At 35.6% G+C, this 15715-nt stretch overlaps 1 protein-coding gene across 13 annotated transcripts in view; it reads right to left on the reverse strand.

Moving 5' to 3' along the window:
* Positions 1-6683: 6683 nt before the first annotated feature.
* The window catches only part of LOC127435176 (epidermal growth factor receptor kinase substrate 8-like), a 98567-nt gene continuing 89535 nt past the window's right edge, over positions 6684-15715 (reverse strand). For 11 of the 13 annotated variants that reach the window (XM_051688421.1, XM_051688431.1, XM_051688426.1 and 8 more), the window contains 3 exons: positions 14951-15134; positions 12655-12787; positions 6684-7876 (listed from right to left, as the gene is read on the reverse strand). In XM_051688421.1, the coding sequence (XP_051544381.1) occupies positions 7760-7876; positions 12655-12787; positions 14951-15134 (434 nt within the window). In that variant the 3' untranslated portion in view covers positions 6684-7759. Of the gene's footprint in view, positions 7877-10121; positions 12480-12654; positions 12788-14950; positions 15135-15715 lie in introns of all 13 variants that reach the window. The other 2 variants (XR_007896139.1, XM_051688424.1) reach the window with 2 other exon arrangements.

The raw sequence follows: 15715 nt of genomic DNA on the forward strand, positions 1-15715 counted from the left end.
ATCATTCACATGTTCACGTGTTGTCTGCCGTGTGCTGCTGTGTGTATGAACGTTGCATGCTGCAAAATGACAGAAATTAGATAAGTCTCATGTTTAGGTTTAGATTCGAGCTGGGTATTATTTGATCAGACTTGCCTGTTCTATCAAACACACGAGTTTACAAAATGTCTCAAGTTTACAGACAAATCAATATGACATTTCCCTGTAAATTTCGACAACATCTCAGCTAAGATAGATGTCTGTAAATAATGTTTCTTTCTACAAGAAATTACTCCAAAAAACAAAAAACAAAGTGCTAAATAATCTGGGCAGATTATGCATGCCTATTAAAGTTTGGAAATATATGAATGAAACCTTTTTTTTAATCTGTATTTTTGTCTTAAAACAAGATAAATTCACTTCAGAAGCAAATTTGCATAAGACATTAATACTATTTTTTCTCCAGAGAATATTTCTTGAATTTATTTTTCTTACCAACAGAAAATTATATTTTCTGGTTTTAAGCATAAATTTAATTCTAACTAAATTAAGTGAGGTTTATGCTTTAACAAAAAATAAATCAATCAAAAATTTGCCAGTGGGGTTAGAAAAAGTAACTTAATTCAAGTATTTGCTTCATAAGTACATTTATCTTAAAATCGGCAATTAAAAAAATATATATGTAGAAAATGTATGCAGATATTTAGAGTAAACGTCCATCGTTTCTGGACAAATGTTTCTTCGACAGGCAGTTTCACTTTTTGGATTTGATTTGCTGTGTGTCCAAGTCAAACTTGTCTTTTGGTGCCATTCTTGTGTATTGTGTGACTTAAAGTAGCCAAACAATCCACAATCATCATCGCAGAGTTTTAATGTGTGTGTGTGTGTGTTTGGAAAATAAACGTTTGAATACTTATTCTTATGAGCCGCTGAATGAGTTGTTTTATTATAAAGAAGAATTCATAATGATCTTGATTTCTGTTTATTGTCCAGTTATGCTGATTTGTTTACAGTAAGTATAATAATGTCTTTTCCTGTTCTTGTATTTATGCCATAATGGGCTAATATCATGAAACATTATATAAATGACATAAACTTTGTTTAATGTGCTGTGTAAACATACTCAAAACTTCCTCCCCATTCCAAAAAGAGCATTTACTGAAACTAATCTGCAAATATGATTCATTCCAAAACCAAATGTAAGTTTTGTGTATGGAAGCTCATTTCTGCCACATAAAAAAGTGCTTTGGTAAATCAAAATTGTGAGTCATATTTATGAGTTAAAAAAAGTCCGAATTATGAGATATTTAGTCAAAATAATTAGATAATTTAGTCAAAATGATAATATGAAACGTCAAAATTGAGAAGCTAAATCATAATAGATACTAAATCATAATTATGAGAACTTTATCTCAAAATTTCGACTTTTTATCTCATTATTATTATTATGATCTTATCTCCAAATTTGGAATTTTATCTCATAATCTCATCATTACTTATTCTCCTAATTTTGATTAGCAGCTCATAATTATGACTTAGTATCTCTTAAGTTTGATTCACCAAAGAAATTTTTTTTCTAAGTGGCAGAAGTGATCTTCCGTATTATCTCTCTGACAGCTTTAATGAATTAATTAAGTCAATTGCGTCATCAGACTACTGACGCTTAATATTAATGAGCGATGTGATGTGGGCGTGTCCAGTGACTAGTTTTGCTTTATGAGATAAAGCAGCAATGTGATTTGTCGAGCTGAGACGATATGTCTCCTATGACCTAACTGCACACAACTGTTTGAAATGTTCATCGTGGAATATGTTTTTTCAATAATATAGTGAGGGAGTGGGTATTAAAGGCTGTTTACTTGAGCGGCCACGTCAACATCTGCCCAACCAATGGCGTGCGTTTGGGGGCGTGGTTACCTTTTAAACCGACCAATGGAAGACGGCGGGAGTGTTCTGAGGGGGAATAAAGCTTCACAAAACAATCAGTGTTTGAAATGTGTCGCACAAACTGTGAACATTAGACAGAAATGATCAGAAATCAGTTTAAAATAAACTTCATCTCTTCGTTCGGGATGTTTAAGCAACACAAGGTTTGTCACCCATTTCTGTTTACATTCTGTCCTGCGTAATTAGTGATTAATTAGTCAATCACACTACATCACAAAAGCTCTAACTCTAAGTATTTTATGATAACTTGTGTAGGAGTGAACATGAAAACATGCGATCATGTATTAGTGATAGTTCAGTACATGAAACCCACTGAAGTGATCATCTGGAAAAATAGCGATTTGTATTGATCACATTTTTCATGTGAATTAACTGAAGCTTTTCTACACATGCGCATTACAGCTCATGGAACCGTTCAGCAGTTCAGTTACAGATGTTATAAATAAGATCGTTAACTTTGAAAAGTGTTAAAAAAAAAAAAAAATATTGTCAATAATTTAATTGCGCAAGTATCTTCTTAATGCATCGGATAAATGTTAGTTTCTTTTAAAGCTTTAGTATGTCACTTTTTCAGTGTTAAAATACTTCTATCCCAGTTTAATATACAGAGACAACTATTAGTAATCCATTTATATTTTAATTTTCTCAAAAACTGTAAACACTGTTTCTGTTGCGCAATGAAAATGGCTGTTTTTTGTTTGTTTGTTTTTTTGAGCGACCCGCCTCAACCAATGGCGTGAGTTGGGGGCGGGGCTATCTCTTTGATTGACCAATGGCAGAAGGGGGGCGTATTCAGAAAGCTGTTTTGAAAATATTGTTTTTATTTAATTCAATTTGGTTGCGCAGAAATTACATACTTTAATATCAGTGATGTTACTGAACTTTAAAAGCATCAAAATGACTTTTATTAACATCAAACATCGATTGCCTATAAGTCAGATTTATTAAAAAAATTTCCCCCAAAAAAATCCATAAGAAATATCAAAATGTATAAAGTTATGTAGATAGTGGTGTTAAGCTGTTATGCCATTTATGATTGATTTTTTTTTTTTGTTGTTGTTGTTTTAGTAACAAACATGTCCATTCACTGTTCAGTCATGAAAAAGATTTCAAATAGTCAAGAAACCCCATTTAATATCATTGTATAACTTCACCTTTTATTAAAAATATAAAATGGGCACATTTATTTGTTTGTCAATTGCCTGGAAAACCCTTTGTCTCCTTCATCTGGTATAGCAGCACTTTTATGACAATTAGTTATTTATGTGTTTATTTTTTACTCATTTCGTATTCTCACGTCAAGCATTAATGCAGAAAATGTATTAATAATTTAAAAAGAATGTTTGTCCCTTGATTTGATGTCATCGGTGTTATCAATGTTAAAAACATGTATTTTGAAAATACAAAAAGTTGTGGAAAAGACTTTCCAAGGTCAAAGTTCAGAGGAAGAAGAGGCTGCTCAAATGTGCATATAGTTGAAATATTATTCATGTACTATTTTAAATTGATTTTTTTTTTTCAAATGCCTGATTGAATGATATCATGTCAATGTGAAGGATTTTTATTTAATGGTATGATTTATTGATTTTAGTTTGATCAGTTTTATATGTTTTGTGACGCTATTTGACACCATCTTAGAAAATTCATATTTTAAGACAATTTGTCACCGGTGTTACAACCCTTTGCTTCTTTCGTAAAATAATAAAATAAAGAACAACAGTCAAGTTGTCCTTTACGAATAAAAATAACATCAAGATGTTAAAACATCTTTACCCTCAGCTTTTATTGGCGAAAACTGAATGAACAATTTTTATATTTTTTCAAGTGGAAAATTCAACGCAGACATTAAAAAAAAAATACGTCTATTCTGGGCTTATGTTTATCGTTAAAAGTCCGGCTTTATGGACAGAATCGTAATTTTTTTCTGGTTATTTTGGGGATTTTGGTTGCACAATAAACTGCTAATTTTCTCATTTTGGACTTTTTATTTTTTACACTTTATGAATCAATTTTAAAAACTATCAGCAGATTAATCGGTTATCGGCCTTTCCCACCACCTTAATTATCAGTATCGGCAAAATCCACTATCGGTCGACCTCTAATCCACAGGTGAACTAAAGCAGGATTTTCTCGTCATCGATTGGTCAGTTGTTGATGATGTCACACTTCTGTGTGTTTCAGTGGTACAGGAGCTGTTTGACTGGATTCATCGTGCCGGTCTGACAGACCATTCTGTTCAAGACTTGCAGAAGAAATACGGCCTGTGACCTCTGCTCACAGTAAGAGGGGAGGAATCTCACCTGTTTAAACTCGATAAAACATCTGTGACAGAAACATGTTTGAATGTGAATGCTCATTAAATATGTCTGATACCTCAAACTGGATCTCTGGTGCCTTTAAATAACTTCAAACTCACTTATGTTACTCTGACAGAATTCATATAAATGTTCATTTTTGTGCAGGATTCACAGGTGTGAAAAACTCTTCTCCACCTAAATCATTAACAGCATCATGTGATCAGTAGAGAAGATCTGTAATGACTGAAACACACGTGAGTTCAGTTCACGTGTTGAAATAAAAGATATCTGATCTCAGTCAGTTCCTCTGAATCTTCACTACAAATCTGCTCAACACACCTTCATTCATGTGAAGAACTCAGTGGCTCAGGAGGTTGAGTGATGTCACTGAGAGACAGAAGAGCTGAATTGAGTCCCAAAGATCATCAATGTCCCAGAACAGCAGCTTCTCCACAAACACCAGCTGAAAAACTCACAACTTAGTTTCTAAACATCATTCTTCTGGTGTAAAACTAAGTCATCATTCTCTCTTGCAGCAACAGAACTGCTGCTGGATATTGTTTCAGAGGTCTGGGGGGGGGACACCCAGATGTTTGACCCCCCCCTCTCTCATTCATCCAGCCTCTCTCACCTGATCTGACATCCAATCAGATCACCATTCAACCATCATGTTTCTGTGATCAGGCCAGGTTTCAAACTGGGATCCTCCACACAAGGAGGACATGCTCACACCACTGAGCCACTGACACATCCACACTAACACTTGTGTATTTACAGACTTAATCTAAATTAATCACTTACAAACTGAAGAAACTAAAGTAGATTTTTAGTTCTCAAGCTGGTATTTGAACCCAGATCCTCTGTATAAAAGCTGCAGGCTCACACCACTGAACCACTGGTACTTCTACTCATTTGGATATCATTTATCAATAATTAAAGTCAAGTTTTCCATGACTGAGTCTGGGTTTTAAAACAAGGTTTATGCACGTAAGATGACCAGTGCTTCAGTGGTATAAGTGAAGTCATGTTGCGTAAGAAACCGACACTTGCCCATTTCTATAAGGTTGTGAATGATTAAGATCAAATGTATCAAAAAACGACACCAAGTTAGTCTGAGATGTGCCAGTGCTCTACAGTGGTATAACAGCACTTACTATCTCTGAGCTTCTATGGCGCATTAACATTTAATTATAAAGAAACTGACAGAATTCTTTTAGTTTCTTTATAAATGATTGTTAATGTGCCAGAAGCTCAGAGCTATAAGCGCCGTCCTCTAGTGCTAGAAACACTGTCAGATCTCAGACTAACTTGTGTGTCATTTCTTGAGTTTGACATAGATCATAACCATTCACAAATACAAGCAAATATCTGAATGTGTGAGTTGCTCACGTTGTAGAAGTGAGTTCATCTTGTGCATGGTTACTCAAAATCTGGGTTCAAATCCCAGACTCAGTCAAGGAAAACTTAACTTTAATTATTGATAATTGGTTTGTTAATCGAGTACAAGTACCACTGAAGAATCATTGAAGTGAGTTTGTAACATTTATACAGTGGATATGAGTGCAAGGATACCTGGTTTGAGATCTATGAATCTACTTTAGTTTCTTCAGTTTGTAAGTGATTAATTCAGATTAAGTCTGTAAATAAACGAGTGTTAGTGTGGATGTGTCAGTGGCTCAGTGGTGTGAGCATGTCCTCCTTGTGTGGAGGATCCCAGTTTGAAACCTGGCCTGATCACAGAAACATGATGGTTGAATGGTGATCTGATTGGATGTCAGATCAGGTGAGAGAGGATGAATGAGAGCTGGTGGGGGGGGCCAAACATCTGGGTGTCCCCCCCCGGACCTCTGAAACAATATCCAGCAGCAGTTCTGTTGCTGCAAGAGAGAATGATGACTTAGTTTTACACCAGAAGAATGATGTTTAGAAACTAAGTTGTGAGTTTTTCAGCTGGTGTTTGTGGAGAAGCTGCTGTTTTGGGACATTGATGATCTTCTGGGACTCAAACCAGCAATCTTCAGCTCTTCTGTCTCTCAGTGACATCACTCAACCTCCTGAGCCACTGAGTTCTTCACATGAATGAAGGTGTGTTGAGCAGATTTGTAGTGAAGATTCAGAGGAACTGACTGAGATCAGATATCTTTTATTTCAACACGTGAACTGAACTGAACTCATTAGATGTGCTCCAACAGTAGGGAAGTAGTATGTTGATTATAAAGTACTATCTTTCAAATGTTGCTGCATATTCGGACGAAATAATTTCATTGTATTACAGTAAATGTTCTGTCAGTGACTGATATATTCTTTGGGCTTAACGTAGTGAAATAAACATATTTGTCTCTGTCTTTGACGTCACAGCTCATGATAGTCACTAGTGAAGTTTTTATTATTGTGCTGCCATCAGCCAATCAGTGTGATTACACATGTGAAAATCACAAATGTATTAATGCAACACAAATATGACATTAATGATTTATTCTGCACACACACTTTATATTTACAGTATAATGTGACATGTGGCATGTGTGTTCACCTTTAACCCACAGAGTTATTTTGGCTAAACATCAGCCGCAGTTCTGACAGTGAAGGTAAATGAGTTACAGCAGGAAGTGAGTGACCGTATGAAACATGACATCATAATGACATCATCACATCACTATAACAGGCTAGAGAGAGAGAGAGAGAGAGAGAGAGAGAGAGAGAGCTCTTCTGATACAGGAAGACAAAACTGCTAAATGATTTTGGCCCAAAATCTGTCAAAACTCGATAAATTATTGTGTTCAAAGTTTCCTCGAGTTTGATTTGGAAGACAAAAACAGGCAGATCGACAGAAATGCAGATCATGTGCGGCCACAAACTTAGCTTTTCTTTCCCAATAGTAAGATTTAGAAAGCTTCTCTTTTGGCATTACAATCAAGTACAAAACAATCATGTAAATAAATATGATTTTTATGCTAGTAATTAAAAAACATACAGCTTGATAATCTCTCTTACCCATAATCTTCCATGTACATTCAGAGCGGTTAATAAATATTTGAGCGGTTAGAAGTGTCACATTTGAAAATAATGATCTTTTAATCCAAAATCCAGCCAATCGATCCCCTCTCGACCTAAACATGATTAAATGATCAATATTTACACATGATTCTGTCATATTCTAATCGATCACTGATTTTGATGATTTCACGGCTGTTGTAATGATCTTCTCTTGCTATAAAACTGAGCTGGATGTTCTTTTAAAGTAGTAAATATGAACATCAATATATGTGAATGTTTTCATTAGTCCTCAGATGTTGATTATGAAAGCAAGAACTGATGGCACTAAACTACATTCTGCTGTCATATGAAACTATTCATGTGTCTCTAATATCAGTGTAGAAAAGTCAAACTTCCTGTCGAGTCGTGTCACGCGTGTTCGTCCGCATCCGAGCCGGTTCCGTTATCAGATGGGTCCAAGAGTTCCTGTCGACGGCGCATTATGGCTGCGAACTGAGCGCGCTCCACAGCGTCCTGCAAAAGGTCAGAGGTGACAGAGGTCAGTGGTTGCTCCCCTGATTGAACAACTCCACGCCGGAATCACTCGCTGCTACAGCCGACGCCAGTTTCTCCTGCCGCCTCCTCATGACCTCCTGAAGCTCTGAGCCGGAACTCCTCTACAGACAGACAGACAGACAGACAGCAGTGAGACACCTCACATTTCACTAAGATCCTAAAGGAAGACGTGAGTACCAGACACATATTAACACACATGATGACTGTTTATAACTGAGTTTAACAAATTAAAAGGAATGTTCAAGGTTCATTAAAGTTAAAGCTGAAGTGTAGAAGTTCTCCGTGACTAGTGTCTTCAGATGGACCCTTTTCACATATCTGGGCTTGGAACAAGGAAGTAAAACTATTGTGGGGGAAAATAACGGTGAATGGGAAACCACAGAAAATATTATTTTTGCTTTCTATTTGCTCCAACAGCTAAAAATCCACTATTATGTTTCCATGACTTTCAAAAAGAGGGAAAAAACAAAGTCAGGACAGAGAAATATGGCCAATTTACGGCAGCTGTGTTAGAAACCTCACTGTTTTTTAGCCCTCCTATTGCATTCGGGTCAATTTTGACCTGGGAGAGGTAGATCATAATTTTGAAATACCACATAGTTTTAGTGCGGGAACCAAACTTTGGGACTTTTTCAGGACTATCAAAATAGGGGGCCTGGGTATCTCAGCAAGTATTGATGCTGACTATCACACCTGGAGTCGTGAGTTTGAATCCAGGGTGTGCTGAGTGAATCCAGCCAGGTCTCCTAAGCAACCAAATTGGCCCGGTTGCTAGGGAGGGTAGAGTCACATGGGGTAACCTCCTCGTGGTCGTGATTAGTGGTTCTCACTCTCAATGGGGTGTGTGGTGAGTTGTGTGTGGATCGTGGAGAGTAGCATGAGCCTCCACATGCTGTGAGTCTCCGCGGTGTCATGCACAACGAGTCACGTGATAAGATGCACGGATTGACGGTCTCAGAAGCGGAGGCAACTGAGACTTGTCCTCCGCCACCCGGATTCAGGTGAGTAACCGCGCCACCACGAGGACCTACTAAGTAGTGGGAATTGGGCATTCCAAATTGGGAGGAAAGGGGATAAATAAATAAAGACTATAAAAATACACATAATAGATTTTTTTCAGATTTTTTAAAATAAAATAGTTTGAGATATAAACAATTTTTTTTTTTTTTACATGTTTTGCAAAACAATCATGACAGATGTAACAAACATAAATGTTTTGAAGTTTCGTTCAAAAAGAATACGTTGTTTTCATCACTTTTGACCACCAAGTTGAATTGAGCAGTTATGAGTAATAGTAAAAATAATCCTCACATTAGATGTTAATATAAATTGTATATTATGTTATATTTAGATCAAATTTCACAGAAATGTTGATAAAAAAGATGTCTTCACATGTACCTCACTGGTTTTGCTGTAGTTCATGTATATTTTGAAATGTCAAAGAATTTCTGAAAAAATGGCATATTAATTAATAACTTTTAACGTGCCAACAATATCAATCTTTTTACATGTTTGAACAGTTAAGAACTTATTAATGCTTTACAATATAGTTTTAGATGAACACCATCAGGTTATGAATGATTTATAAGCTTGAATTCCACCGGGTCAAAATTGACCCGCCAATGCAAAAGGTGCATGCAGATTCTGAACGCAATAGGAGGGGTAAAATTAATGCCAGCGTAATACATCACAAAGATTATTGTACCTAAAAATACAAAAAAAAACAAAAAAGGTTTTCTGGATTTATGCTGCTTTCTAAAGGTGGAAACACATCATCACAGTGTGAAAAGAGTCCATGGAATTGCAAAAATAACAGTTTCCCAAACACTCCCCTGTCTACCATTGGTCAAAACTGTATGTGAAAAATACTTCTGGAATCAAGATGGCTGAAAAAGAGTGCGGACACTGTTGCACTCTATTATGGAACTAGCACCTGAACTAAAATCAGTCCGTTGTGGAAATTCGAATGTTGTTTTTCCACTGAGGACACAGAGAACAAGAACTTTCTTTAAATCTAAGCTTTGACACAAGTATGTGATGCTGTATTAACGGTGACGCTGCGACAACAGCCAAACGACTCACTTCAAAACAAAAACGATTGACTGGAAGATTTCTGCTGTTTTAATGTGCAAAACTTCACTTGATGCTTTTTTGACCAATGAGAAACACTTGCTTTTCTGACTTCAACTAAATGAAAGTACTGCCTCTGGACTGTTGCTGTGTTGAACTGCTCAAACAATGTTTAAATAAAATCCAGTTTATATGTCACAGGTGTGGTATATAGAGCTTAACTTTGAACCCGGAACATTCCTTTATAAAAGCAGCATACGGTCAAAACTTCAATACCTCAAAACAACTGCAGCGTGATGGTGATGAAGAGAGAGGAAGAGAGAAGAAATGAGTGAAAGACTTTCAGAGCTTCATGAAGGCTGTTGTGAGTGTCAGGACTCTAAAACTAACATTGTAACGGGAAGGTTTGGGAATTGTGAGGTGCATTCTGGGTTAGCATCTATTCTTACACTATGACTAAAACAACGAGACAAATGGCAGGAAACATAAATCTACCATATCTCTTAAAGTACTGTACGTGCTAATAGGGCTGTGTAAAAATACTGATTTTCTGATGCATCACAATCTTCATTTGAATGATCTCCATATCCATCGATCTTTTACTCTAAGCAGCAACTCTCTACAATGAGAGTAAATCACTCACATGTGACCACATTTCATGCTACGTGACTAAAAATGTCTGTGATTCTCCACTGGCTGGTAAATGTTCAGATTTCACTCAGCAATAATTGTGTAGTATAGTGGAAAAGAAGTTCAGAAGAGAGATCTTATCAGTTTGATTATGTGTCCAAAGATGAGATCCACACAACCCATTTGTCATTGAATAATGTCTCTTTTAATACTCTTTCTGTTCTGTACAGTCAGTCGTGGATCAAAAACATTTAATTGTAATCACATATAGCACAGATGAGGTAAAGAAGCCATTCGAGTCCTCTCGTTAATATGCGCTCATTTATTATTCATTACAGATTTTTAGCACGTGTTCTACAAATTAATGTTCATATTTGTAAGTAATATAAATTGTGTATAGGGTTAGGTTAGTATAAATTATACATTAACCCTTTAAGCTCTGAAGGTATTTTGAAAGATTTCCTGTTTCAGTGCATACCCAAAACTAAACGCTTATAACTCGAGAAAAAAAAAAGTGTTTGGTATCGAGAAATCATTTCACATTTTTGGATGATATAGATTATGATACATACTGAGACGCTCAGCCTAAGAAACTGCTGAAAAATCACAACATTTTTACCAAAATTCCCAATCATGTCAACTGTATCTGAGAATTTGTTTTTGTGTTGATACGGCAAAGCAATCAAAAGTTATAACATTACAAAAATAATTTATCCTAGTGTCCAAAAGCCTCTCCAAACAAATAAAACATAATAATTGTACATAAGAACTAATTACACATGCAAACACAACAATGACTAAAGGTTTGTATAGCATGCAGACATGATTTTAGTAATGAGATTTCACAGAATGAGTTTCATTCTGTGTCATTTGAGTCATCATTGAGTCTGTGTCATGTATTTGGCGCCATCTCCTGGTGGTCATATGTAACATTGTGCTTCATGTGGATTATCTAATGATCTATGCATCTGATTATCTTGTGTGTGGACTCGTATTAAAGATAATCACCTCCTCCGAGTAATGTTATGTGATATTTTATGTTCTGTTTATTTTTCGTGAAGTTATAAGCGAAAACGTGGCATATAAGCAACATGAACATATTTATCAAAGTCACATACTTAGCTATTACTCACTATATTTTTGTCTGTGAGTAAAACAAATAGACTGGTTGTATTCTACTCTTTAAGAGCAGAAACATATGACACATGACTGTTTGATCAGTTTGATGTTTTTACTGATTGCAATAATAAGTACAGTGCAATTTGTTTTTAATAAATTATCAAAACGGAACACTTCTGATTTATCTGTAAATTTCAAAGCACTTGTTCAGTTTTGGTCATAATGTCTACATGCATTGTAAAGTAGAGCTTCTAAACTTTCAAATGATACCTATTTTGTGTTGGTCAAGACTGTAGTTGTTAATATTTTAACTATTTTGTTTCCTCGCGGGCCCCCATTTGAGCGTAAAGGGTTAAACAATAAACATGTAAGAGATAATATATGCAATATAATATCACATTTATTCATGGAATTTGTACATTTTTTAAAAGCTAAAATGTGATCAAAATGATGAAAATCTAATAAAATCTAATTGATCAAATGTATATTTTTGTAAGTGACCTAGTTAAAAGGTCCCCTGTATAATTAACATCATTAGCTGGGAGATTTTCTTTCATATGTGAACAAAATGGACATTACAACTGAATTTATTCACCCATATGAAATGAAATTGAATCAAATCGGGAAATCTGTATCAATACCCAGCCCTACTTTCAAACTAATCTCTGTTAGTTAAAGTAAATCTAGAAAAACAAGAATGCTTATTAATCATGAATCTAAGAACAACAATATAAGATCTGCTCTGCTGTGGAAATCACAGAGTCAATATTCCCAGCAGCATCAGATCAGCCCTTGATTGATCTATCTGCCTCACTGTCATGATCTAAAGTACCTTCAGAAGAACACTGGTGTCATGTGAAGATCATGTGGAGGTCAGAAGAACACCTGCAGGCAGCAAACACACCACACAACACACAAACACACACTCGCAACTCACACTAACAAACGACTTTAACTAATGAGCCTGTCTGATTGGTGTCATGTGACCTCAGAGATTCTAGAGTTTAAAGTTCAGAGGAATGGAGAGTGAAATGAGAGAACGCAGCAGATATTGACTCACCTCGAGAGCAGCTTTCTGAACGGTGACCTGACTATAAACTCGAGCGCCGTCATCAGGACACACCGTCTTCAGCTCGTCTTTATTCAGAGAGAAGAGTTGAGCGCCCGTCAGCACGCCCAGACTGTTGATCGTCCTGCAGAGATTCACACACATCATCATCATCATCATCATCACGTCAAACCTGACACAATGTGTATAAATCTCTTTCATACTTTCATGATGACACTTTGATGATAATTACAATATGTTTTTGATACTTGTGATACTTTTATGACACATGATATTTACCTTTGATATTTTATGATATTTGTACGATATTTTATGATACTTATCTGATACTTTTATTATATTTATGGTACCTTTTGTATACAATTTTTATGATAATTTTATACTTTTTTCATACTGATACTTACAAAGATATTTTAAAAAAAATTATCGTACTTTATTATATTTTATGATATCTTTGATATTTAATATTTTATGATACTTCATAAAAGTATGATCAGTGTTGGGGGTAACGTGATAAAAGTAATGCGAGTTACATAATCAGATTACTTCGAGTAACGAGTAATGCAATATTCTTTATTTCAGACCATAAAGAGTTACTTTTTAAATAAAGTAATGCATTGCTTTTGTACACCTCTACTGTCCCTGTATCCTGAGAAATCAGGAGTAAAAATGTGCACACTTCCGGGAGGAGACGTAGTGCATGATGGGAATTGTAGTTCTATAGAGTGTGAGGCCAGAGACTATTATCAGAGACGAGTCACTTCTGTTTAAATGAACGGGAGAAACTGCAATGCCCAAACAAGAAGCTTTAGCACGCAACAGTCAATGGATGTAGAAAGGAAGTCCCGCCTTGCATGTAAAAGAGCCAATCACCTTTTAGATACAGACATCACCTGTCAATCAACTCACTAACGCACATGCTCATTTCGTGTTTTAGAGTAATAAGAGTCAACATTCGGTTGAGTTAAATGCGATTGGTTCATGTGTTAATACACACTCAGTAAACACATTTAAGCAGAGGGATTATAAGACTAGTCTTCCACTGGCCACGACATGATACACAGCGTGAAATACTCGCTCAATTCACGAACTGCTCCGTGTTATAGCTCTCCGTAACTGGGAGAATGGGATGAGAAAAGCTGACTCTGGATCAGCGGCTCCGAGCAATGTTCTACATCGATTGTGTACGCAGAGAAAATGTCTTCGTTTATCAAATATTCTACATTTTTGTTTTATAATAAACAAGTAGTTTGATTCATGAAACTAGCCATTTTTATGACATTCGGTAGCATTAAAAACGATTCCACTCAAGTTGTATCAACATGCGCCTTTGAAGTTGTGGCGTCTGTCACCGTGGATCAACTCGAAACAAGCTGCACTGAGATGACTTCAGTGAAAAATATTCATTCATTCATCAGACTTATTCCTTGAATATGTTAGATTGGCATTCCCCACTGAACATCTTAAGTTGACTCTGGCATTGTCGATGGGCACTGCACATGATGGCAGATATGATGCAGGTTCAAGTGTTGGACTTCGCTGCTTTAAGTAAGACAGTGATTATTCTTCATTATTCATATTGTCTGCCATGCTGATGGAAAATCAAATCATGCATATTATAAATATGACGTGAAGACATATTTTCTAAATATCTGTTTGTTTACTTTGTTGTTTTGACATGAGTGTTGTACAGTAGCTAGCATGACCTGTAATGTCTCTTGTATGGAATGCATAGCAGAAGAGAGAGTGACTGTGAGAAAAAAGTAACGCAAATGTATGCAAAAGTAACACTTTACTTTCCATGAAAATAACTTTTTACTTAAGTAATTTTTTTAAGGAGTAATGCAATATTCTAACGAATTACTTTTAAAAGTAACGTTACCCAACACTGTTTATGATACTTTTTTTTATACTTTCATGATGATGCTTTGATACTTTTATGATATTTGAATGATGATAATTATAATACATATGGTATTTTTTATACTTATGGTACTTTTATGATACTTTTATGATATGTTTTTCATCATATGATACTTAGGATAATTTTATGATACATTCTTGATGATACTTTGATACTTATTATACTTTTTTGATATTTTCATTATAATGATGATTTTTCTAATTTTTGGATCTCAACAGCTCCAGTTCTCATTAAGGAAAAAGCAGTGTCAACATTCTGCTAAACATCTTCCTTTGTGTTCTACAGGAAGTAATTTAGGTTTGGAACATTAATGTAATTTTAGCTGAATTATTCCATTGGTGAATGTAAAAACATGTGACTCACACAGCACTGAATCCTTTGAGCTGTAACCAGGTCTTCACCTCGTCAGGTGTGGAGTCATACGTGATGTTCACAGACGACAGACTGGTGCTGCGAGCAGGAGGCTGAAACTTCTTCTGTGCGCTGCGACCCAACGTCAGTCTGTGTAACAACTCATCCTGAACTTCCTCCATATTAGACTTACGACCTGTGAGAGACACAAAGATGATGAATTATGTGGAGATGTGTATAATGTACAGTTTGAATAATAATTAGCTTTATTTAAAAAACATATACAGCTCTGGAAAAAATGACCACTGTAAAATGATCAGTTTTTCTGGAGTTACTATGCATAGGTGTGTGTCTGAGTAAAATGAACATTTTTTCTATAAACTACTGAATGTTTTATTCTATAAACTACTGACAACATTTCTCCCAAATAAAAATATTGTCATTTAGAGCATTTATTTGCAGAAAATGACAACTGGTCAAAATAACACAAAAGATGCCGTGTTTTCAGACCTCGAATAATGCAAAGAAAACAAGTTCAGCCCAATCTCCAGACCTGAACCCCATTGAAAACCTCTGTGATCAAGAGGAAGATGGATGACCACAAGCCATCAAACAAAGCCGAGATGCTTGAATTTTTGCACCAGGAGTGGCATAAAGTCACCCAACAGCAATGTGAAAGACTGGCAGAGAGCATGCCAAGACACATGAAAGCTGTGATTGAAAATCAGGATTATTCCAGCAAATATTGATTTCTGAACTCTAAATTAAAACATTAAT

This window comes from Myxocyprinus asiaticus, chromosome 45, assembly GCF_019703515.2.
Source record: "Myxocyprinus asiaticus isolate MX2 ecotype Aquarium Trade chromosome 45, UBuf_Myxa_2, whole genome shotgun sequence".
Lineage (NCBI taxonomy): Eukaryota > Metazoa > Chordata > Actinopteri > Cypriniformes > Catostomidae > Myxocyprinus > Myxocyprinus asiaticus.